This window comes from Lepisma saccharinum, chromosome 8 (assembly GCF_977018435.1).
Source record: "Lepisma saccharinum chromosome 8, izLepSacc3.1, whole genome shotgun sequence".
NCBI classification, from domain to species: Eukaryota; Metazoa; Arthropoda; class Insecta; order Zygentoma; family Lepismatidae; genus Lepisma; species Lepisma saccharinum.
Genome location: NC_139236.1, coordinates 55,156,542 through 55,175,507, shown reverse-complemented (window position 1 = coordinate 55,175,507; position 18,966 = coordinate 55,156,542). Strand labels below are relative to the sequence as shown.

Sequence of the window (18,966 nt, the reverse complement as noted above, 5' to 3'; positions counted from 1 at the left end):
TGATTGAAGTTAGCGCGATTTGACGTTTGCACGGAATCGTCTGGCATTATTGACCATAACATACTTCAAATGTTTTGTCAATAGCTTCATTTGTGTTGTTTATGTTGCCTTGGAGATTGCGCGACAACAATAAAATGGAATTAACTCGTGAACATTTTCGTGCGATGATTTTTTACGATTTTCGACGTGGATTATCAAGACAAGAGTGCATCGATCAACTTACTTCCACATTTGGCGATGAAGCCCCATCCTTTGCCGCTCGCATCAATTGGTGCAAACAAATGCTCAATAAATACAATCGTGGTGCTTCAAAAGACGTATATAAGATTGTAACAGGTGACGAATCATGGATATATGCATATGAGCCAGAACGTAAACAGCAGTCGACTGTATGGGTGTTTCAAGATGAACCCAATCAAACAAAAGTTGTTCACGCTCAAAGCACATCGAAACAAATGGTCGCCTGTTTTTTCGGGAAAACTGGTCATGTGGCAACTGTGCCTTTAGAGGAACGTAGAATGGTCAACTCTGAATGGTACACAACAATTTGTTTGCCAGACGTCTTCGGTCAAATACGGAAAACAAACAAACTCCGTCGGATCATTCTTCATCAAGACAATGCCAGCTGTCACACATCTCGTCTAACAACCGACTTTATGAACAGTCAAAAAATTGAATTGATGGGTCATCTGCCGTACAGTCCTGATTTGGCACCCAATGACTTCTTCTTATTCAGGAATGTCAAGAATAAATTGCGTGGACAACGATTTTCGTCGGCGGAAGATGCCGTTGATGCGTTCAAAAACCATATTATGGAGGTGTCTCAAGAAGATTGGAAAAACTGCTTTGACAAATGGTTCGAACGAATGAAAAAGTGTATTGACCATAAAGGAGAATACTTCGAAAAACAATAAAGCAGTTTTCAATGCCAAATTCCTGTTTTTTCATTGTTAGGCTCAAAATATAAATAGTGACCCTCGTACTCATGTTTTCCGCGAAGCTGTTTTACATTATTTTCTATTAATTTCGGTAGCCCCTGCCACCATCCTCGTTGGAATTCGTTATGTTGTTATTCGTCATTTCTGCTGTTTTTTCCTAAATTGCCGCTAGGATTTAGGAAAAAACAACAGAAATGCACCAAGCAACACATTACCACATCCCTCATTCCCATAGTATGAAAAGAAATACTATATTAATAACGTCACTGCCAAGTATGCCAAGATCAGTGAAAATCATACTTTCAAGCAAGAAATTAACCCCGTTCCTTTGCTGATTTTGCTACAAATTAAACATTTCATACAGTTCATACCCCAGAGAATGTAGACCATGTTAACAAGCCAATACCTTGCTCCCCTTCTTCAGGCTCTGCAGTGACCAAAGGAGTTGTTGGCTCACTGACTGAACAAATGCTAGGCTGTGGGAAACCTGTTGGTGTGACTCTTGTAGGTGACAGAGGAGGGGGCATTTCAGACAGGAGTTCATCTGGTTTTGGCACTGATGACTTCCACAGATCCAGAAGCTGTGTCAGTACATGAACTGCCACCTTCACCTGCAATGTAACAACAGTTTAAACAACATGTAGAGATAGATGTGGCAGTTCAGGCTATATCACTAGGGGATGCATATTTCGTTTTTGACGAAAACATGAAATGTGAAATAACACATTGTAATGTTAATTTTTTGTTTTTGAAAAGGGTGATGTGCATTTTGCTACCATGTTTTCTCACGAAATGATGTGAAATGAAATTTAAAATGCGAAATAGACTCTCAAACATGAAATTTGGAGTTTATTTTCAGACGCGACACCATCTGCACCTGAATTATCTTGAGAGTTATGCAATTTATGGAAAATTGATTAAACATGCTGTAAATATTTGAGAAGGAAAAAATTGACTCCCTTACACAAGAATAAACTTAATACTCTGATTACTATATAAATGTGCTATTAGAAGTGAAATGTTAATTTTGTGAAACAAGTATAGTTTTTAAATCAAATTTAGGATTTTATGCACCATTTTAACACTGAAATGCCACTTTATATGCCACTTTTGATCGTGAAATATGCTCAGTTTTTGTACCAATCTTAATATTTTATTCACCTTAAATTAGTAACTATACATATTACTAATGGACAAAGTTTATTTTTCACTTAAAAAAATAAACTTTTCTTCTGGACATTTAGCCTGAATTTAGAGAGTATGAACAAGACAAGTATCAGTGATTAAATTTAAACCGATATTTTCTATTACAATTACTGTGGCATTAGTATCAGTTAAAAAAGGAATTTTCCAGCAACAAGTGAAAGACATTATTTAGTGCATAGCAATGTTTCTAAAATTCTCTCTGGCTCATCCAATTTATGGATAACTATAACTTGCCTGTGCTTCTGAAATAGCAACAAGTATGTATTTTGTATCAAGATGAATGCATAGTCCAAAGGCATTCAGAATGTCTTCCTTCTCACTGATGTAGCTGGTTGTCACTCCAACAGTACAACTGAAATCCACTGGTTTCACCAGCTGCAACTTGAATGCTCCATGTAAAGTTTGAATTTCAAAATTTGAAACTGCGATTGTCCATGGGAAATTGATCTTTTCTGTAACAAGAAAATTTTAAATAGCATGAGACGAGGCAAGAATATACACAATTGTGTAAACAAAAGAAGCAATAGTACAAATACAATCATTATTTGTATTTCTTAAATAATAACATGGTTAGAAAGACTATTATAAAGAATTAAAGAAATCATCAACAAAATTAATGCAGGGCAGGTAAAACAGCGTTAGCGAAAAATCAAGCGAGGCCAGACTGGCTCGGTAGCTCAGTGGTTAGAGCAATGGCACGGTATGCCAGAGACCTGGGTTCGAGTCCTGGTCGAGCCTGCATTTTTCGCTGAAAATTTCTATGTACGACATTTAACATATACATTTCTCTCTAGAAAGAAGCTGGAAGAAGTAAAAATAACCCAACATGCACAATATAGCACTTTATATCAACAAATCAAATATGCATGAAATGTACAATACTAGCCAATAAGGATATTAACTAGGAACACTAAATAATAAGGCTGGGACAGATTAATCGGTATTCTATTGGTATCAGCCAATGTATTGATTTATCTGCAAAATTAGTGATAATATTATCAATTCAATATATCTAGAGAGTCTGCAATTTAGTTGAAAATTCTGCAATTTTGTTATTATTTTACATCTTTCAATATGCTAGAATGTGTTGAGGTTCTGTAAAAGCAGCCAGGATAAGAAATTTCATGTTGTGGCTGTTTCTCTAAAGTTAACTTCTGGTTGTTTTTTCCACTAATTGAACATTTTTGATCTTTGAGCCTAACATTTCTATTGGACATAACTGTTATGGTATTCACTGTTCCCCGCTAATAGGATCATCTGAAAGGGTGGAAAATAACAAAATTAAAAGGACTAAAGAAACATTACTTACTGTATTCCCATAAACCCTTTTGAAGTTTCACAGGCAGGGATGCAGAATATTGATGTAAGCTATGACGCAAGCCAGCACTCTTCACATCCACACTCGGAAGCCTCAGGACAATGATTTCAAGATCCTCAGACACAGCCAAAGACTTCTTTACAGTTTCTTCAATATTCCCTGCATCTATTGATGTTAGGCTGATGGTTGGAAAATAAACGACGCAGCCTTCAAATTCTCCGAAGACCACTAGACTATGCCAAGTGGGAAACCAAGGGAAGAACCTTTCCTTCCACGAAATCATATTTTCAGCAGTTCTGGCTTCTTCCTGTGATGGATTCGAGGCAGCTCTATTTGTGCTCTCGTTCACGTGAAAGTTATCTTTGTCCTTCTCAGAGCTGTGGATCGATTCCTGTGGTGCTGACTGGGAGGTATATTGCTTCGGTTCACTGCCTACCTCTGACATCTTCCGGTATTTTCTCACAGTGGATGCACTGTCAGAATGCATCTGAACTTTAACGTTTATTCTTGAAAATGTGTGAGGACGTTGCCTCTTGTTTCTCCGCGAATACATCATCCATTCGCAAAGTATAGGGTCCATGCAGACATGAATTTCCTTCAATTTAAATATTACTACACTTTCACAGCATTGATTGGCTGCGGAAATGGGATACTGCACAGTTCCCTGGAAAAGATTCTCCTCCTCAGCATTAACTGTGCTCCTTTCTCCTGCATTCTCATTGTTTGCAGTCTCAGGCCCAGATAGCACAAGCACTTGTTGTAACCCTGCATTGCCACTCTTGGATTTAAGCACAAAGGCTCTGACGCATTTCAACTCAGTTCTCTGTGATACTGTTAATCTTGTTGTAATGTATTTCCATGACAGTCCTTCCAGGCAAAGTTCCAAGTATGGCAAATCTGAAATATATAAACAAATTATATTAGTCCCTGTTTAGATTGTTTTTTTTTCTGTGAAGCTTTTCTGATACTTTTGGCTAATCACGACGATGAGAATGATTGATAGAGGGACATTCAAAAGAACAATGATGACCAGGCTGGAATTCGAAGCTGGGAACACTGCCCTGTTAAGAGGTATATGCATCATGCTAAGAGAGAAACATTTTTCAATCACATGCACAGCAAACAGCACTGCTCCCAAAAAAGAATGATTTTGTTTAACAAAAAAGAGAAAGCAGGGTGTCTAGCAAAAGCCCTGAGTAAAATTCCCTGACTACCCTGGAAGATGAATGTATTCACATGTGATTAGCTAAAATAATGCTTACCTTAAGCTGCAATTATCAAAGTTCAGGGATTACATAGATGCACTCATTCACTCTAGGCTATCATCAATACACAATTCTTCACTATTTACAAATAAGCAGTCTGTCTAAATATATTTACATTATGTACACATAGCACAGCAGCACCTTTCTCACTTCTTAAGTTTCTGAATTTCTTCAGCAAGGACCTCAGCCTCCTTCCCTACTATAATAATGTGAATTAGTACTTACAAGGTGTGTAAACCACAACTTCCAAAATCCAAGAGGTCTTTGCCACCAGGTTCAGTTTTCAGTGCCTCCTTCAGTTCCCGAAGAAATTTAAAATTCACATTCGACCCATCCATTGAAATCTGCAAAATTTTATTGCGCTTAATATTTTTTATTGCCTTCTGAAATGCCTCTAACATGCCACTTGACCTTGAACGACCCAGGAACACTGACGTCAAATATCGTGTCTTTACTTCCCCACAATCGTTGTCCCAGAACCTAACATTCACATCCATTTGTAGCCGATGGACTACTTTGGTCAGGGATTCATCAAATCCAATGACCAACGATTCACACTTCGAAAGTTTCTCAAGTAGATCCTTTTTGAAAAAAGGCACAATACCAAAAGCAATGGTATAACCAATCTTATCTTTCGCATTTTTTTTCACGATATCACTATCGGGAAACATGATGTGACGTGACACTGAACAAATTTACATTTTGTCCTGCAGTTTGCAGAGAAGTGTGTTATTGCGGTCTGAATGCACCACAATATTTCAGCTTTAGTTACACTGTCATTCAACAGGAATGCCTTTAGTCCCCGAGGTTGTAGCACATTATTGAAACTTTGTGTATTTTCACTCTCAGAAAAGGAACTGGATGAAGCAGGTTTAAAAGTCGCATCCTTTTTGATGAACTGAGTTCTTCACTTGGACAGGGAATATTTTCCTGTTCAGTTCTCGCACTTCCACTCACAAAAACTTTAATCGAGGCACTTATACTTTGACTCGTCGACATTATTTTGTGCTTAACGCTTTCCATATGGCTCGACAAAGCACGATAACCCACATTGCTTAAAGTAAAAATCTTGCAGCACAATTTACACTTGGCCGAATGTAAATCATTTGGCACTTTTTCTAGCCATGATGAAAAACAAGGCTCCTGCAGCCAGTTGACTTGAAAAACTGATTTTTTCTACGTCATTTTAACACATCGAGAACACGTAACACGTTCTGTAGCATAATTTCACCCTTCTGTCGTCTTGTGAATGGTAATACGTCTCAAAACTGTTCCGACACCAGAATGTGATTGGCCGAAAACATTGGCATGCGCTGGTGTCTGTGGTGGAAGAAAGAAGCACAAGGTAACTCTGCAAGCAAACTTAAAAGACTCACTGAAAAATTTATTGAAATATGTGACGTCTTGTTCAAATTCGATGTTGTTCTTGACAATCCGTCACAACCCATTTTTTTATTATTTTGGAAGTACGTGCGTTTCCTTGGATATCTCCCTGTAAAAATACATATGAATATATATATTTAGTTTCTCTATCACGGGTGGCTCGCGTGCTGTAGGGAGAAAACCAAGGATCAGACAATCAAAATGGGCACAAGTCAAACTACTAAATCCCAGTTGCTTTTTTTTTAAGGTATTAAATAGTGCGTCGCTCCAATTCTTCTCGCATATACCGCCAGCTGGTCCGGTGTTTTGTAGCGGGCTCGTCTAGTCCCACTCCCGACGAACTAACGTGTATATGACTGAAAACATGCAACTGCTTTTTTTGGGCCCTTCCAAAAAAATATATATATATATATCTGCTACCCAAGAAATTATACGGGGAAAGGGTGAACTTATCCTAAACGGCACCCAGCACTCTGCTTAATTACGTGAACAGTAAGATTGGGTATTTTCTCAATATGCTTTTTTATTTCTTAATAAGTGCAGTTTTTTTTATTACTTACAACAACAATAGTAACAACGTGTTCTCTATAAATAAGTCACTTCACACAAGAAACTGTTAGCAATTACCCCCCTTGACAGATTTTCACAAAAATATTTACAATGACGATCAACGTCGACCATTCATTTTATTTACTTTTTTTTTACTATCTCTTACCACACTTATGCTTACAAAAACTATGTCCATAATCATTCCTTCTTTTAACTACTTATATATTTTGCAGGAATTAGACCCCGGCGATAGGAAATTATTTGCAAGTGAAGTCACGATGTTTTCTAAACTTTTAAGTAAAAAAGGGGGAAAAGGGAGGTGAAAGATTCAAAATTTATCAATTAAAGTAACGCGATAAACTAAACCCTTTTAGTAAAAATACTTAACTCCATGTCCGCAAGGTTCCACGTTCTAGTCGATGTACCAGGTGAACGGGAAGATAAAGGGCTGAGTCACGTCCGCATTGACTCAGGCGGCTATAACGTCGTGGAGCACCGTTGCTGGTGTTGATGTTATCGAGGTCAGCTGGGAGAGAACACTGGCTCGCCCAACAAGGAAAAACGTCTGCCCCGAGAAGCTCGCTAGGTGGCAGTCTTGTCGCCCCTATGCGAGTTTCTTGGGAAACAAACGAAGTTTCTCAGGGAACTAACATCCCACGCATCGGGTCTAATTCCTCTTATACAGGGTGGGCCGAAGAATGTGGCGAAATGGGATAAACAAGTCCCGATTCACCACAAATAGTATCTTGATAAATTACTGTTACTCAAGAATTCACACGACTTTTGATAAGTTTGAAATAATTTAAAAATCTTAATTCATGCAGAAATTAAAATTCCCTGAATTCTCGTTAAATTCACTGACTTTTCCAGATTTTTTACAATTCCCCGACAATTCCCGGTTTTAACCGATTTTTCCGGTCGCTAGTCACCCTGGAAAGAGACTATCATGAAAGTTTAATATAAAAAGCAGTAAAGAGGAACATCAGAAGAAGTTCTAGGTTAAAATAAAACAATTATGGAAGTGGCAGCAAGCAACATGATGGGTTTGTAACTCAGTTGGTAAAGTGCCGGAATAAAAATTGATCCAGCTTTGATTCCAGCCTGAACAACAATTTTCAATAGCATTCCAATAACTACACTGTTAATAATAAAAGAGCATTTTATTTTATTTTCTCCCACTTGTATACAGTGGAAAATAGAGCAAATTCAAATATCTTCAGATGCTTCAGAATATCAAATTGAAATAATAGTTGAGGTGTTAAGATTAAAAATTCCGATTTACCTGTACCAACAGCAGCATCTTGTAGCAAACTGGAGTCAGTAACATTCTCTACATATGGTCTAGCTTCAAGAACAGACTTCACTACATGGTAAATGACAAGCAGTTTGGCTTTGGTGGTGGTAATTGTGATACTATCTGGAAACAAAAATGTGTAGAAATTATGGTACACTTGCTCAACTAAAAAACTTATGCAAGATAGAAATCTGCAAGTATCAAAACTTAAGATTAGAGCCAAGCCGATTTTGATGTCAATGTATTTGCTAGATGTAGAACTGAACCAATAAGAAATTTCCACTTGGTTTCACAGACTCAGTGAGTGTATGGCCCTTGGTAGTGGTGAGTGCATCTCAGCTGGTGAGATTCCACCTCTACAAGCCCAGCATACCAGAAAAATTTGGACAGAATAAATACTAGGGATGTGACAGATTAATAGGTATTCTATCAGTATTGGCCGATATAGATATATCAGTGCATTGGTTTATCGGTAAAATTACTGATAATTTTACTGATCTGACATATCTATAAAATCTATAAATACCTTATAATTTAGTGCAAGATTCTGCCACTTTGTTGTATTTTTATGTATATATATATATATATATATATATATATATATATATATATATATATATATATATACACACACACACACCTGGGGGAAACATCAACGGCCCTCAACCTCCGCATCAATAACCACCGCTCCTCCACCCACAACCTGGACTTCACTGTCGCCGTCCACACCAACCACCACAACATCAGTTTCAACGACTGCTTCCGGGTAGCGATCATCCATCTCCTACCCCAACCAGCCAACACCTCTGTTCGCAAAAGATGGGAGAGGGCCTATATGTCGGCCATGAGTGCAACCACTCCACCTGGCCTGAACAAGGCCACCCAGTAATGCCCAACCCTCACCCACCCTCCCGCCCCCCCTCCCAACTCATCCTACACACACAGTTTACGACGAGCCTTAATGCCCAACCCTCACCCACCATCCCGCCCCCCCTCCCAAGTCATCCTACACACTCACAGTTTACGACGAGCCTGGTGACGAAACAGTGTTTTTTTTTTTCGTTCTACGCACCGCTTCTTCTTCGATGGGGACCTGGCAACTCTGCAGGGCCCCAACTTCCGGTTCCGTCTATTTCTCCTCACACCGATGATGCTATGAAATTAGCGAAAATTTTGAATTTTTCTACTGTCCGGTGAGTGTTTCCTTTTACCTTCTTTGATTTATATATATATATATATAATATCCATGCCCTATTTTTTTTAAATGTAAATGTGTAAATATGCTGCTTCTTTTGCAATCATCTGGTAACACATTTATTAAGGAAGTCAATGAACCATTTAGAATCTTCAAGGACCATTTCGAATTTTTATATTTTAGTTAGAATATCGGTTATTGAAATTGGTAAATTGTATATCGGTATTGGCCAAAATTTCGTATCAGTCCATCCCTAACAAATACCCCAGGAAAAGACGGATTAGACATAGTACAGTGTGTACAAAAAAGAATATACAGTGTGTACAAAAAAGAATGTCCTAGTTTTAAATTGTTATAACTTCTTGTAGAATATGTGAACAGTGTTCATTCAGTGTTCATTTGTGACTTGAATGTTTGAAATTTTGTTGGTGTTCATTAGTTCTCCATTTTCCAGGTTGGCGGCGCTGGCGTAGCAAAGGAATAGAATAGGCGAGCCCCGATCTGTGTTCTAAACTTTGCGAAATGTGAATCAGTGATATCTGTGCAGCGTGCTTTCCGTGCGAAGTTCCATGTTGAAGCTCCACTTGCGAAGAACATAAGACGTTGGTATAAGCAATTTGAAACAAATACGAACAGCTGTAACCTCAATCACTACAGACATGCTTGAGTAGTATAAAAGTATATATTATAAACCCGAGAAAGTATGAACCCCCCTCAGGCAGATTTGACTACACTTAAAACTAGCTCAACATGCCCATATGAGCTTTTTGCTCAAGTGTGGCACCCTGTCTAATCCAAGATTTTTGTAAAAATGCCCTCGGGTATTTCCCGTGAAAGTATGACCCCCCTCAGATTGATTTGCCTACACTTATAAGAGGCACTTCTATGAGATTGTTGTCCATAATCCTGTCAAAAATATGCCCCTCTTGATATTTTTTTTGGCTACACCTAAAACTAGGCCAAACGTATTAACACACACACACACCCATACCCACCCACCCCTATACATATTTACTTCCGGTCCACTTCTGGTTTAAGTTCAATTGGACACCAGGCCCAACTTGCATATCTAGTACTAAGACAATGCATTGTGCAGAAATCTTCTAGAATTGCTCTGTGACTCTCTCATTTCTTACATCATAAACATATGATTTTTCACCTATGAGAATAACACTACATATGGTGAAATCGGGGAGTGTATCGTGGAATTCACAGATAATTTTAATGTTTGTCCTGTCATTAACCACAACTTGTTTTCTTTTTGAAGTGTTGATGACAAACATGGGTCTCTGTGCTTTGAATTCATCTGGTGTGTAAAACATGTCAGTATTGCCTGTAGTGACCCTTTTGTATGCTGTAAATGCTTCATATAATTTAAGGAAATCATCCTTGGACATGTCTAAATTATAATTTTCTCTAGGGAATACCTCATTTCTGCCATTTTTAAGATATATGTTCTTGATGTTGCAGTTATCAAATTTACTTGAATTTTTTTCCTGATTGTTGTGTCTTCCAGTCTGAAACAGTACCACCACAAAATCCGGCATGTCATATTGTATACTGGAGAATGAATTTGTAGCATCAAACTCATAATAGGTACCAGAGGCGGGCTTCTGTACACATTGATATGTATAAAATTGTAAAGGTACCTGTGGATTTTTTAGTATATCTGCTTTGTATTTAAGAGCATAACTGGCTTCATACTCAACAACCGGGATTCTTAGCTCCATAGTCTGAATAAGGCACTTGCCCTCATCAGGTAGGGTATTAGGCAGAGCTTCCCCTGTAGAGTTTAATGTGCTGTACCTCATCAAAGCATTATTATCATTGGCAGCTCTTCTAAATGTGATTCTTAAACCACCCTTCCACATAATATCTTTGTAATCTGAGAAGAATCCTGGCAATAGGTGCATAGGAAACAGCACTGTGTGGCTCTTGGATAATATTTTATCACCAGCCTCAAATCCACCTATTTTGTAGTAAGAAGCCTCGGTTTTGGATAATTTTAGTGTGGCCAAAGCTGTGGAGGTAATGCCGGGATAATCTACTCTGTTTATAACAACACCATGTTTTCTGATCTCAATTTCAGAGAACAGATGTGGCACAAAATTGTCCACCAATCTTATATTTGAATTTGCCGGATAATCTGTACCATCGAGCTTTACAACATCAAATTTGATGTATAGATCTGCTCTGTGGGGGTGTATAAAGCCATCCCCTACATCAAGATCAACCTCAATCTCTGTGTTGGGTTGATTTAAATTTGCAAATGTCCTCCTGTTTGGGGGGAATGATTGTAGCTCATAACTCTCAATATTTTCCATTTTTTTTTGTATGTATTTTTATTTAAATGTTAATTTCTATGACAGCAGTTGTTGTGGCTCCAGCAAAATCAACTAATTCTTCTTTTTCATTAGTGACCATCAACTCAATGTAATCTATTCTATTATGGCACACAGGAAAATATAATGTTGGGGATGGAGTGTAGATGATGGGCTCCATAAATTCAGAGTTAGGTTTGAATGTTGCAATGATGCCAGTTTGTTTGTGAGTGCCTATGCCATTTGATTTGGTAATCATACCCTCAGCCACATTACAGTGAATATTTAGAGTCTCTATGGCTAAGAATTTAGGTATATTAATAGCAGTGTGTTTGATGGCCGGTTCAAGTTTTGTGTTGTTCTCAAAGCCTAACAGCTCTCCTATAGTACCTAGATCCACTGTTTCTGTAGCAGATACAATCTCTACTCTGTGAGTGACAGAATTTTGAGTTAATACTATACCTCTGGGTAATTGAGCATTTAGAGTAGATAGATTATACTGCCCTGGAGTGATGACAATTTTTTTATCCCCAACTGCAATTTTGTTGTTGTGGTGTGTAATATTAGGGATCAAGTACATGCCATAAAATGCTCTGAGAGCTATTGTTTTGGGATACACTATGTCATCATGTAATCTAAGTTTCAATATTGAATTTTGGCTGGTGAGATGGAATACCCCATGATGCTTCAGATACCACAAGGCCTTTTGAAAATTTTCAATTGATGGTTTATTTATTTGAGACATATATCTAAGAACAGATAAACACAAATGTCCGCAATTAACATTTTTGAAATTTTGAACACGGGCATTATTGTAATAAAGATTAGCTGAATTTAGATATTTTATTAAATTTTCAGGTGGAACACCTCCAAATGAATCAAACACAAATACCTCATTTTTTAAATATCTAAGATAACAGATCCAGTGAGTGCCCTGATTTTTGTACTTATCCAAATTAACAATGCCACACTCTTTGTTGAGTGGTTGTTCTGGTAAAGAATCAGACATGTACACACCTCTAAAATGTTTGATGCCCAGTGGCTTGATTAAAGCTTCAATATCTTGGTTTGTAAGCGGCTCTTGTTTTTTTTAAACTTATTCATGGCTCTCTTAACACCTTTGCCTTGTTTCTCAATGGCCAGGTTATGGCGCTTCAATTCATCTAATTCTGCCTTATTCTTCTTGGCATCTATTACTGTTTTTGCTATGGCAGCTGATCCCCCAGCCAAGCTCCCCACAGCCCCAAGTGCTGCTAAGATGGCCGGGATAGTAAATATGAATCCACCCACATGTGATTTTTTTCTTGACTGCTGTAATTTTTTTAATTGGGGGGTACTAAGTAACAATTTCATACCATGGCCCTTTGCAAGACAAGAGCTTTTTTTCTTGCGCTGCTTTTTGGTTAAAAGACTATCAATAGTTTTAAGAGATTTAAGACCTGCATAAGGTATTTGATACATAACACCCTTGGCCTTCATTGTAGGTTTATTATATACATATTCACAACCCCCACCCCAATTTTTGTTTGGTATTCATAGCTATGGTGGTCCCCAATGCTGCTATTTTTTCACTTAAAGAAGCATCTTTGCTTACAAATCTACCAAATGCAGCCTCTTCTAATTTCTTGTCTGCAACATGTCTCTTGCCAAGATCAGAATGTGTGTTGTATGCTATGTCATGGTCTCTACAAGCAGCATCTAGGGGATTAACACCAGGGTCCCCTCTGTTTAATCTATGGTCCAATTTTGTGCCTGGACCACAATACTGATAGCCTGGAATGTGTAGTTCAAATGGCAGCTTGTTTATAATATCATTAACAAGCCCCCGACCCTCAGAAATATTCCAAAATTTAGGTGGTAGAGTATTAATAATTTTTATAAGATATCCAATCCCCTTAGTGTCATTCACTATAAAATTAGACAATTTAGTGCTTATCATGTCCATAATTCCAACCTTTTCATTGTAAAAATTGTGGTTGCCAGCATTTTCCTCCCCAGCTATCACCAATAACCTATCTACTGATTTGTGACCATATGGGCTTGATTAAGTTGTTATATTTTGCTCCACTGCTAGACTTGACTCTTTTTTGTGTGGGATCATTGTTCTGGTATAGAGCATCTGATTTTATTAATATTTCTTTGTAATGCTCATAATCTTGATCTGTATAGCTGCCAGGCCTTTTCCTAGTCATCAGTTCCCACAATCCAGGTGTGCCGGGGTACTTAACAAAAGCACCTTTTTCTCCAAGACGAGATTCTGAATATACAATCAGATCATCTCCCATAAATGTTACTCTGAAATTGCCAATTCTATGTATGATGCTACCATCACGCTCTGTGTCAGCATATAAGCCAAAGACCTCATCTTTGTTGTCTTTAGGTGTGCTTAAATATTTTTGAGCAAGAAGACCCAATTCAATAGGATCCTGAGTAGCTTCAATTCTTCGAGGACCAACAGGACTAGGTGTATGAATACTGGAAAGTGGGGTGAATGGATAATCTAATATGTTTCTTGCAGCTACAGGTACAAGCTCTGTGATCAAATTTTGATTTTGCTCTGTAACAGTTTTGATATTTTTACCTAATTCACCAATAGCATCAATAATAGGCTGTTCTGTGCGCTTGTGTTGCTCATAAAAACCTCGGTTCTCTGATTTCCATCCCTTAAATCTTTTTACAAGATAATCTCTTAATTTAAGATCATCAATCATTGGCCTTTTCATGGTTATTTATTTATGTTTCAATGTCTAGAAAATTGTTGATTTTATTTCTATATTTACCACTATTGGGTTTTCTTGTCATATCAATTGTGACAAACCCATAACTATCCTGGTTCCAGCACCTACTGCAAATCTTAGAAAAATCATTGTAGCTCAGGTCCCCACCTACATATTCATCATGTATATGTTTGAGGTTGGTATGATCTTGATGAAACACACATATAAAATTGCTGTTGTCTCGGATCAGCTGCTTCGGTATTTTAGAAAAAGTCTGTGCCAGGTAGAAGCAATCAATATTTTTGTGCCGGCCCTGTGTAAAGAAATTTCTAACCTTGTTTTGATTATCCAGTATAATGTCATCAAACACAACAACAGAATTATCGAGACATTCATGGAGTGGCTTAACATCTGGTTCAAAAGTGGCAATATCCAATCCATCATATAGCTTCATCAGCTGCTGATATTTTAATTGTTCCAAGCTCTTAGAGAAGACATACAAGTGCCTGTTTTTCCAGTCTAACCAGTTGGGTGCCAATAAAAAATTATCAATCATTAGTGTAGTTTTACCACAAGCCGATGGCCCAACAATAAGACACCTAATATTATCAGGTAGCAATTTTCCATTTCTCTTATTCTGCTGTTCAGGTTCTGGCAGCCTTTTTATAACATCCCAGGTGTTCATATTATCACTTTGTCTGCATCGATCCAGCTGTGTTCTGGAAGTCCTAGCCATTTGACAAATAACTTGTTGCCTTTTCTGCGGATGATTTTTTCTATGAGATATGTGTCAGGCTGTTTAGTTTTGTTGAGTTCTTCTTCATAGAACCTGCCTTTGAGAATTTCTCCTCGGTGATCTTTTATTATATATGTGTTAAGGGTCCCAGGTTTAACTTGAACCACTGTAAATAATTCAGTGCTCCAGTTTCTTGTAAAACCTCTTTTGAATAAGTGCTTATATTTGCTGATTCTTACTTGATCACCCACCCTGTATTTGGCTTTTCTTGTTGTTGGCTGATATTTAGGATAATAAACAGTACTGATCAATTTTTGCTCATCAGATGAAGTTACTTCAGAGGGTTTCGTGTTGATTGTGGAATGGACCGAGTTGTTATATTTATGTAGAAGTTCTGGAAGAATATTAATCCATTTATAATTACCTTGAAGTGTAAATTGTTTATACATATGATTTTTTAGGGTTTTGTTGAATCTCTCTACAATTGAGGCCTTGAGATCACTGTAACTCGAATAATGTTGTATTGACTGGCTTTTAATAAATTGTTGAAACACTGAATTATAAAATTCTTTGCCATTATCTGTTTGCAAATAGCGTGGTGATCTTCCACTCTGATTGATGATTGTTCTGATGGCTTCTGTAACACATTTTCCAGTCTTGGATTTGAGTGGCACAGCCCAGGAAAATTTTGAAAATGTGTCTATTACAGTGAGTAGATACTTGTAGCCCTTGTTGATTTTGTCTAAGTTTTTCAGCTGTCCACTTGCCATCTCAATCAAGTCGCACTGCCATAAATCATCTATGCCTTTTGTGACTACTGGCAGTCTCTTAAAATTATGTCTGGCTTGTCTGTGTAATTCATCAACAATAATTTGTCTAGACATAATATGAAAACAAGAATATTGCAACTATGGGGTGTTCAGCAGCTGATACTACAGGATTTTCTAAATATAATTTGTCTCCTATTTGTATATGAAATTCCAGAGAGCCATCATCTTCAACATAAGATGTTTCTAATGTATTGGGATCTGTAAAATCCTCCAATTCTACACTGGTGATTTTTGGTTTATTATCAGCATTTGTTATTGATAAGGTAGGGTAGTGGTGTGCCTGTGGTTGTAGCCAATATTTGATCTTGATTGGTCTCAGTGTGCCCCCAACAAAAAACTGGTAATAAAATTGTGCAGGGGACACCATATATATTTTGCCACCTGGTGTAAATGGTGAATCATATTCTTTGTTGGGGATGCTGTACAATTCAAGAATTACTGTATGTTTAGGATTCTCGATTATGCCTGTTATTTCTTTTTCTGCTGTGAGCAATCTACTTGTTACAGATTCAAGGTGCTCATTGATAGTCCTAACAACATCATCATGGCCTGGCTTGATCTTTATGTCCACAACAAGTTTCTTGTATTGTTGCACAATCTCTTGTAGCTGCGTGGCAAAAACAGACAAAGCATTTGCTTGATTGGATTCCATGGTCCCTAGCTGTTGCTTGATATTAGCTACAATTTGCTGTAAATTTTCAACAACTGCCAATTTTGAATTTTGAGCTGTAAGATCATGGACCTGTCTTCTGATATCCTCAAACAGGGCATGCAGTTTATTAATATGTTGATTAGTTGGTAGAGTGGCCACTGTCTGGTAAGTTGTTTGATCTCTGCCTGGATATTCTTGATATCTTCTGATTTCAATATGCGATTCACAGCTCTCTTAATATTTTTAAGTTCCTGTGATGTAGGAAGATTTGATACAGTATTTTGCAAAGATTCAAGTGCCAATTTCACATTGTTTAATTCAGAAGCATCAGCCACACCACGCATAGCATCTTGAAGCAGGGCTATATCTGCCTGAGTGGGTGTTGATTGTTGTAAAATTTCAAGCTTTGTTTGGATATCATCGATCAAGTGATGAAAATGATAGCTCAGATTCAGTGTTGAGGTTTTCAAGTTTTGTGATCTGTTGCTGGACACTGGCAAGGGTATCTACAATACCAGGCAGGCGAGATTCTAGAGATTCTTGTACATTTGTCAAATCACTTTGCACTGCTGCTATTGTACCCTCAAGATGGGTTATGGTACTTTGAATTTTTCCAAAATCTTCATATGTTTCAAGTTGCAGCTTAATATTGGCAACACTCCGAGTTATTGCACTCAAAGCATCAGAAGATGGCAAGTTGTTCATAAAATTTTCAAGTGTCTCAATTTTTTCTTTAACCTCGGCTATGGCATTGTTCAGAGGGTCCAGATTAGGTATCTGGAGTGACTGAATCTGTTCCTTTAGAGTGGAAATCACTAGATCAAAATCTTCTTGTGATTTTATGCTTTTGACAATTGTTTGGAGCTGTGCCTGGACATTATTTATTTGCTCTTCCAATTGTTGTTTCAATTGCTCAGAGTTGGTAGCCTGGGTCTTAAATTTGGCTTGAAGAGCTGCTACAGCCTCTTCTAAACTTTGAAAATTATCCAATGTGGCCAAATCAGTATATTTCTGAAGCAATAATTTGAGTTCAGAATCAATTTTAAGAAGAGGGTCCATGCATTGTGATTGCAAATTTGTAATTTTTAGTTGAAGACTGGCATTCAGTGTGGTTTGTAAAGCTTGTAAATCACTTCTTAATTTCTTGACTCTGACATCAAGCATCAGAATCTCATCACTGTGATCTTCATGTCTTGTATGGCCAAATATATCATTAGGCATTTTTGTTTTAGTGGTTATTTATTATTGAATATCTGATTCTTAATTCTATAAAAAAGGGTATAAGCTTGTCATATGATCCCGGGACCTCAATATATAAGCAGTCACCAGCAGAAACAGTATATACAGTGCCAGAAATCATGTTTGAGTGCTTAATTCTATAAATATTTTTCCCTATTGAAATCTTGACATTACCCTCAGGGGTTGTAATAAATTGTAATTGTCCACCTACAGGTAATTGGTAATGATTTAAATTATTGTTAAATATGTACAATATTTTACCTGTTTCATCATCAACATCTGTAAGTATGCTGTTCAGATGAATAATTAACAAAGCACTTAGTTTAGATATTATATCAGAAGAGGGTTGTGGTGTTGGCAGGTCCATAATAGCCTGTTTTTTGAACCCAAATAAGTTCATAGGCATGTTTATTTATTTCAAATCATGCTCTGTAATTGGGCATTGATTCCCACTTTTCAAATAACAATGACCCCATGGTAGAGTATGTATGCCACATGACAAAATACATCTCTTATCATCATGTGGGTCCAGAGCCACTTTTCTTACAATATTGCTAGTCAACAAGTGATCCACACTCTGAATTCTATTTTCTGATGTTCTGATTGTGCTACATGATTTGAGGCAATTTTTGTAATCTTCAAATTCAAGCTCTTTGTCTACAGTCACTCTGCCAATGCCCTTGGCTTTTTTGGCAACAACACCACTACATGTTTCAAAACTGTACATCTTGGCCCTTAACCCAGCAAATGCCACAATAACATCACCAAGTGTCTCATCTTTTAACTTGCCAGGCACCTTTTTGTTGTGGGGTTGAATTTTTGAATGTTCACTGGTATCAAAATATTCAAGCAATGCAGGCTGGGACATATCTTGATAAACATCTTCTGTTTGAATATCAAGGATAAAACTATCTGTGTCCATGTACATCAGTTTTACACGATCCTTATAAAAAGGCTTCAACACATCATAATACAATTTTAACATGTGTAATTTGGCCAATTCCAATATTACAGCCCCTACATAAATAGGCTTATCAAACTTAATCTTTGTTTTTTTCATGTTGAAAAGTGCCATATTTTCATCATAAATTCTTCTGTAATTGAAATTAGGCTTTGCAATCAATTTTTTGCTCCGGCTGGGGTCAGTAATTATTTTAACATCAATATGTTTTCTGACATTTTCAATTGTTTTGCCATACACTGAATTTACCATCAATTTAAACAAGGTCTTATCAAATTGGCTCATTGCAGATGTTCGAAGCTCTGTATTTGTATCAATATATGGCTTCAACCATCTTCAGTGCCTGAACCTCAAAACTTTTC

The 18,966-nt window shown here is 37.3% G+C and overlaps 1 protein-coding gene and 1 non-coding gene across 2 annotated transcripts in view; one reads left to right on the top strand and one right to left on the bottom strand.

The window, feature by feature from the left end:
- Vps13B (vacuolar protein sorting 13B) overlaps positions 1-18,966 on the bottom strand; it is a 136,110-nt gene that overhangs the window by 81,302 nt on the left and 35,842 nt on the right. Inside the window, exons 16-19 of the mRNA XM_083126671.1 lie at positions 7,942-8,076; positions 3,454-4,359; positions 2,379-2,596; positions 1,345-1,549 (exon numbers count right to left, since the gene is read on the bottom strand). Coding sequence (XP_082982797.1) covers positions 1,345-1,549; positions 2,379-2,596; positions 3,454-4,359; positions 7,942-8,076 — 1,464 coding nt within the window. The remainder of the gene's footprint in view (positions 1-1,344; positions 1,550-2,378; positions 2,597-3,453; positions 4,360-7,941; positions 8,077-18,966) is intronic.
- TRNAT-GGU (transfer RNA threonine (anticodon GGU)) lies at positions 2,811-2,882 on the top strand. The gene has a single exon. It is a non-coding gene; the product is annotated as a tRNA-Thr (tRNA).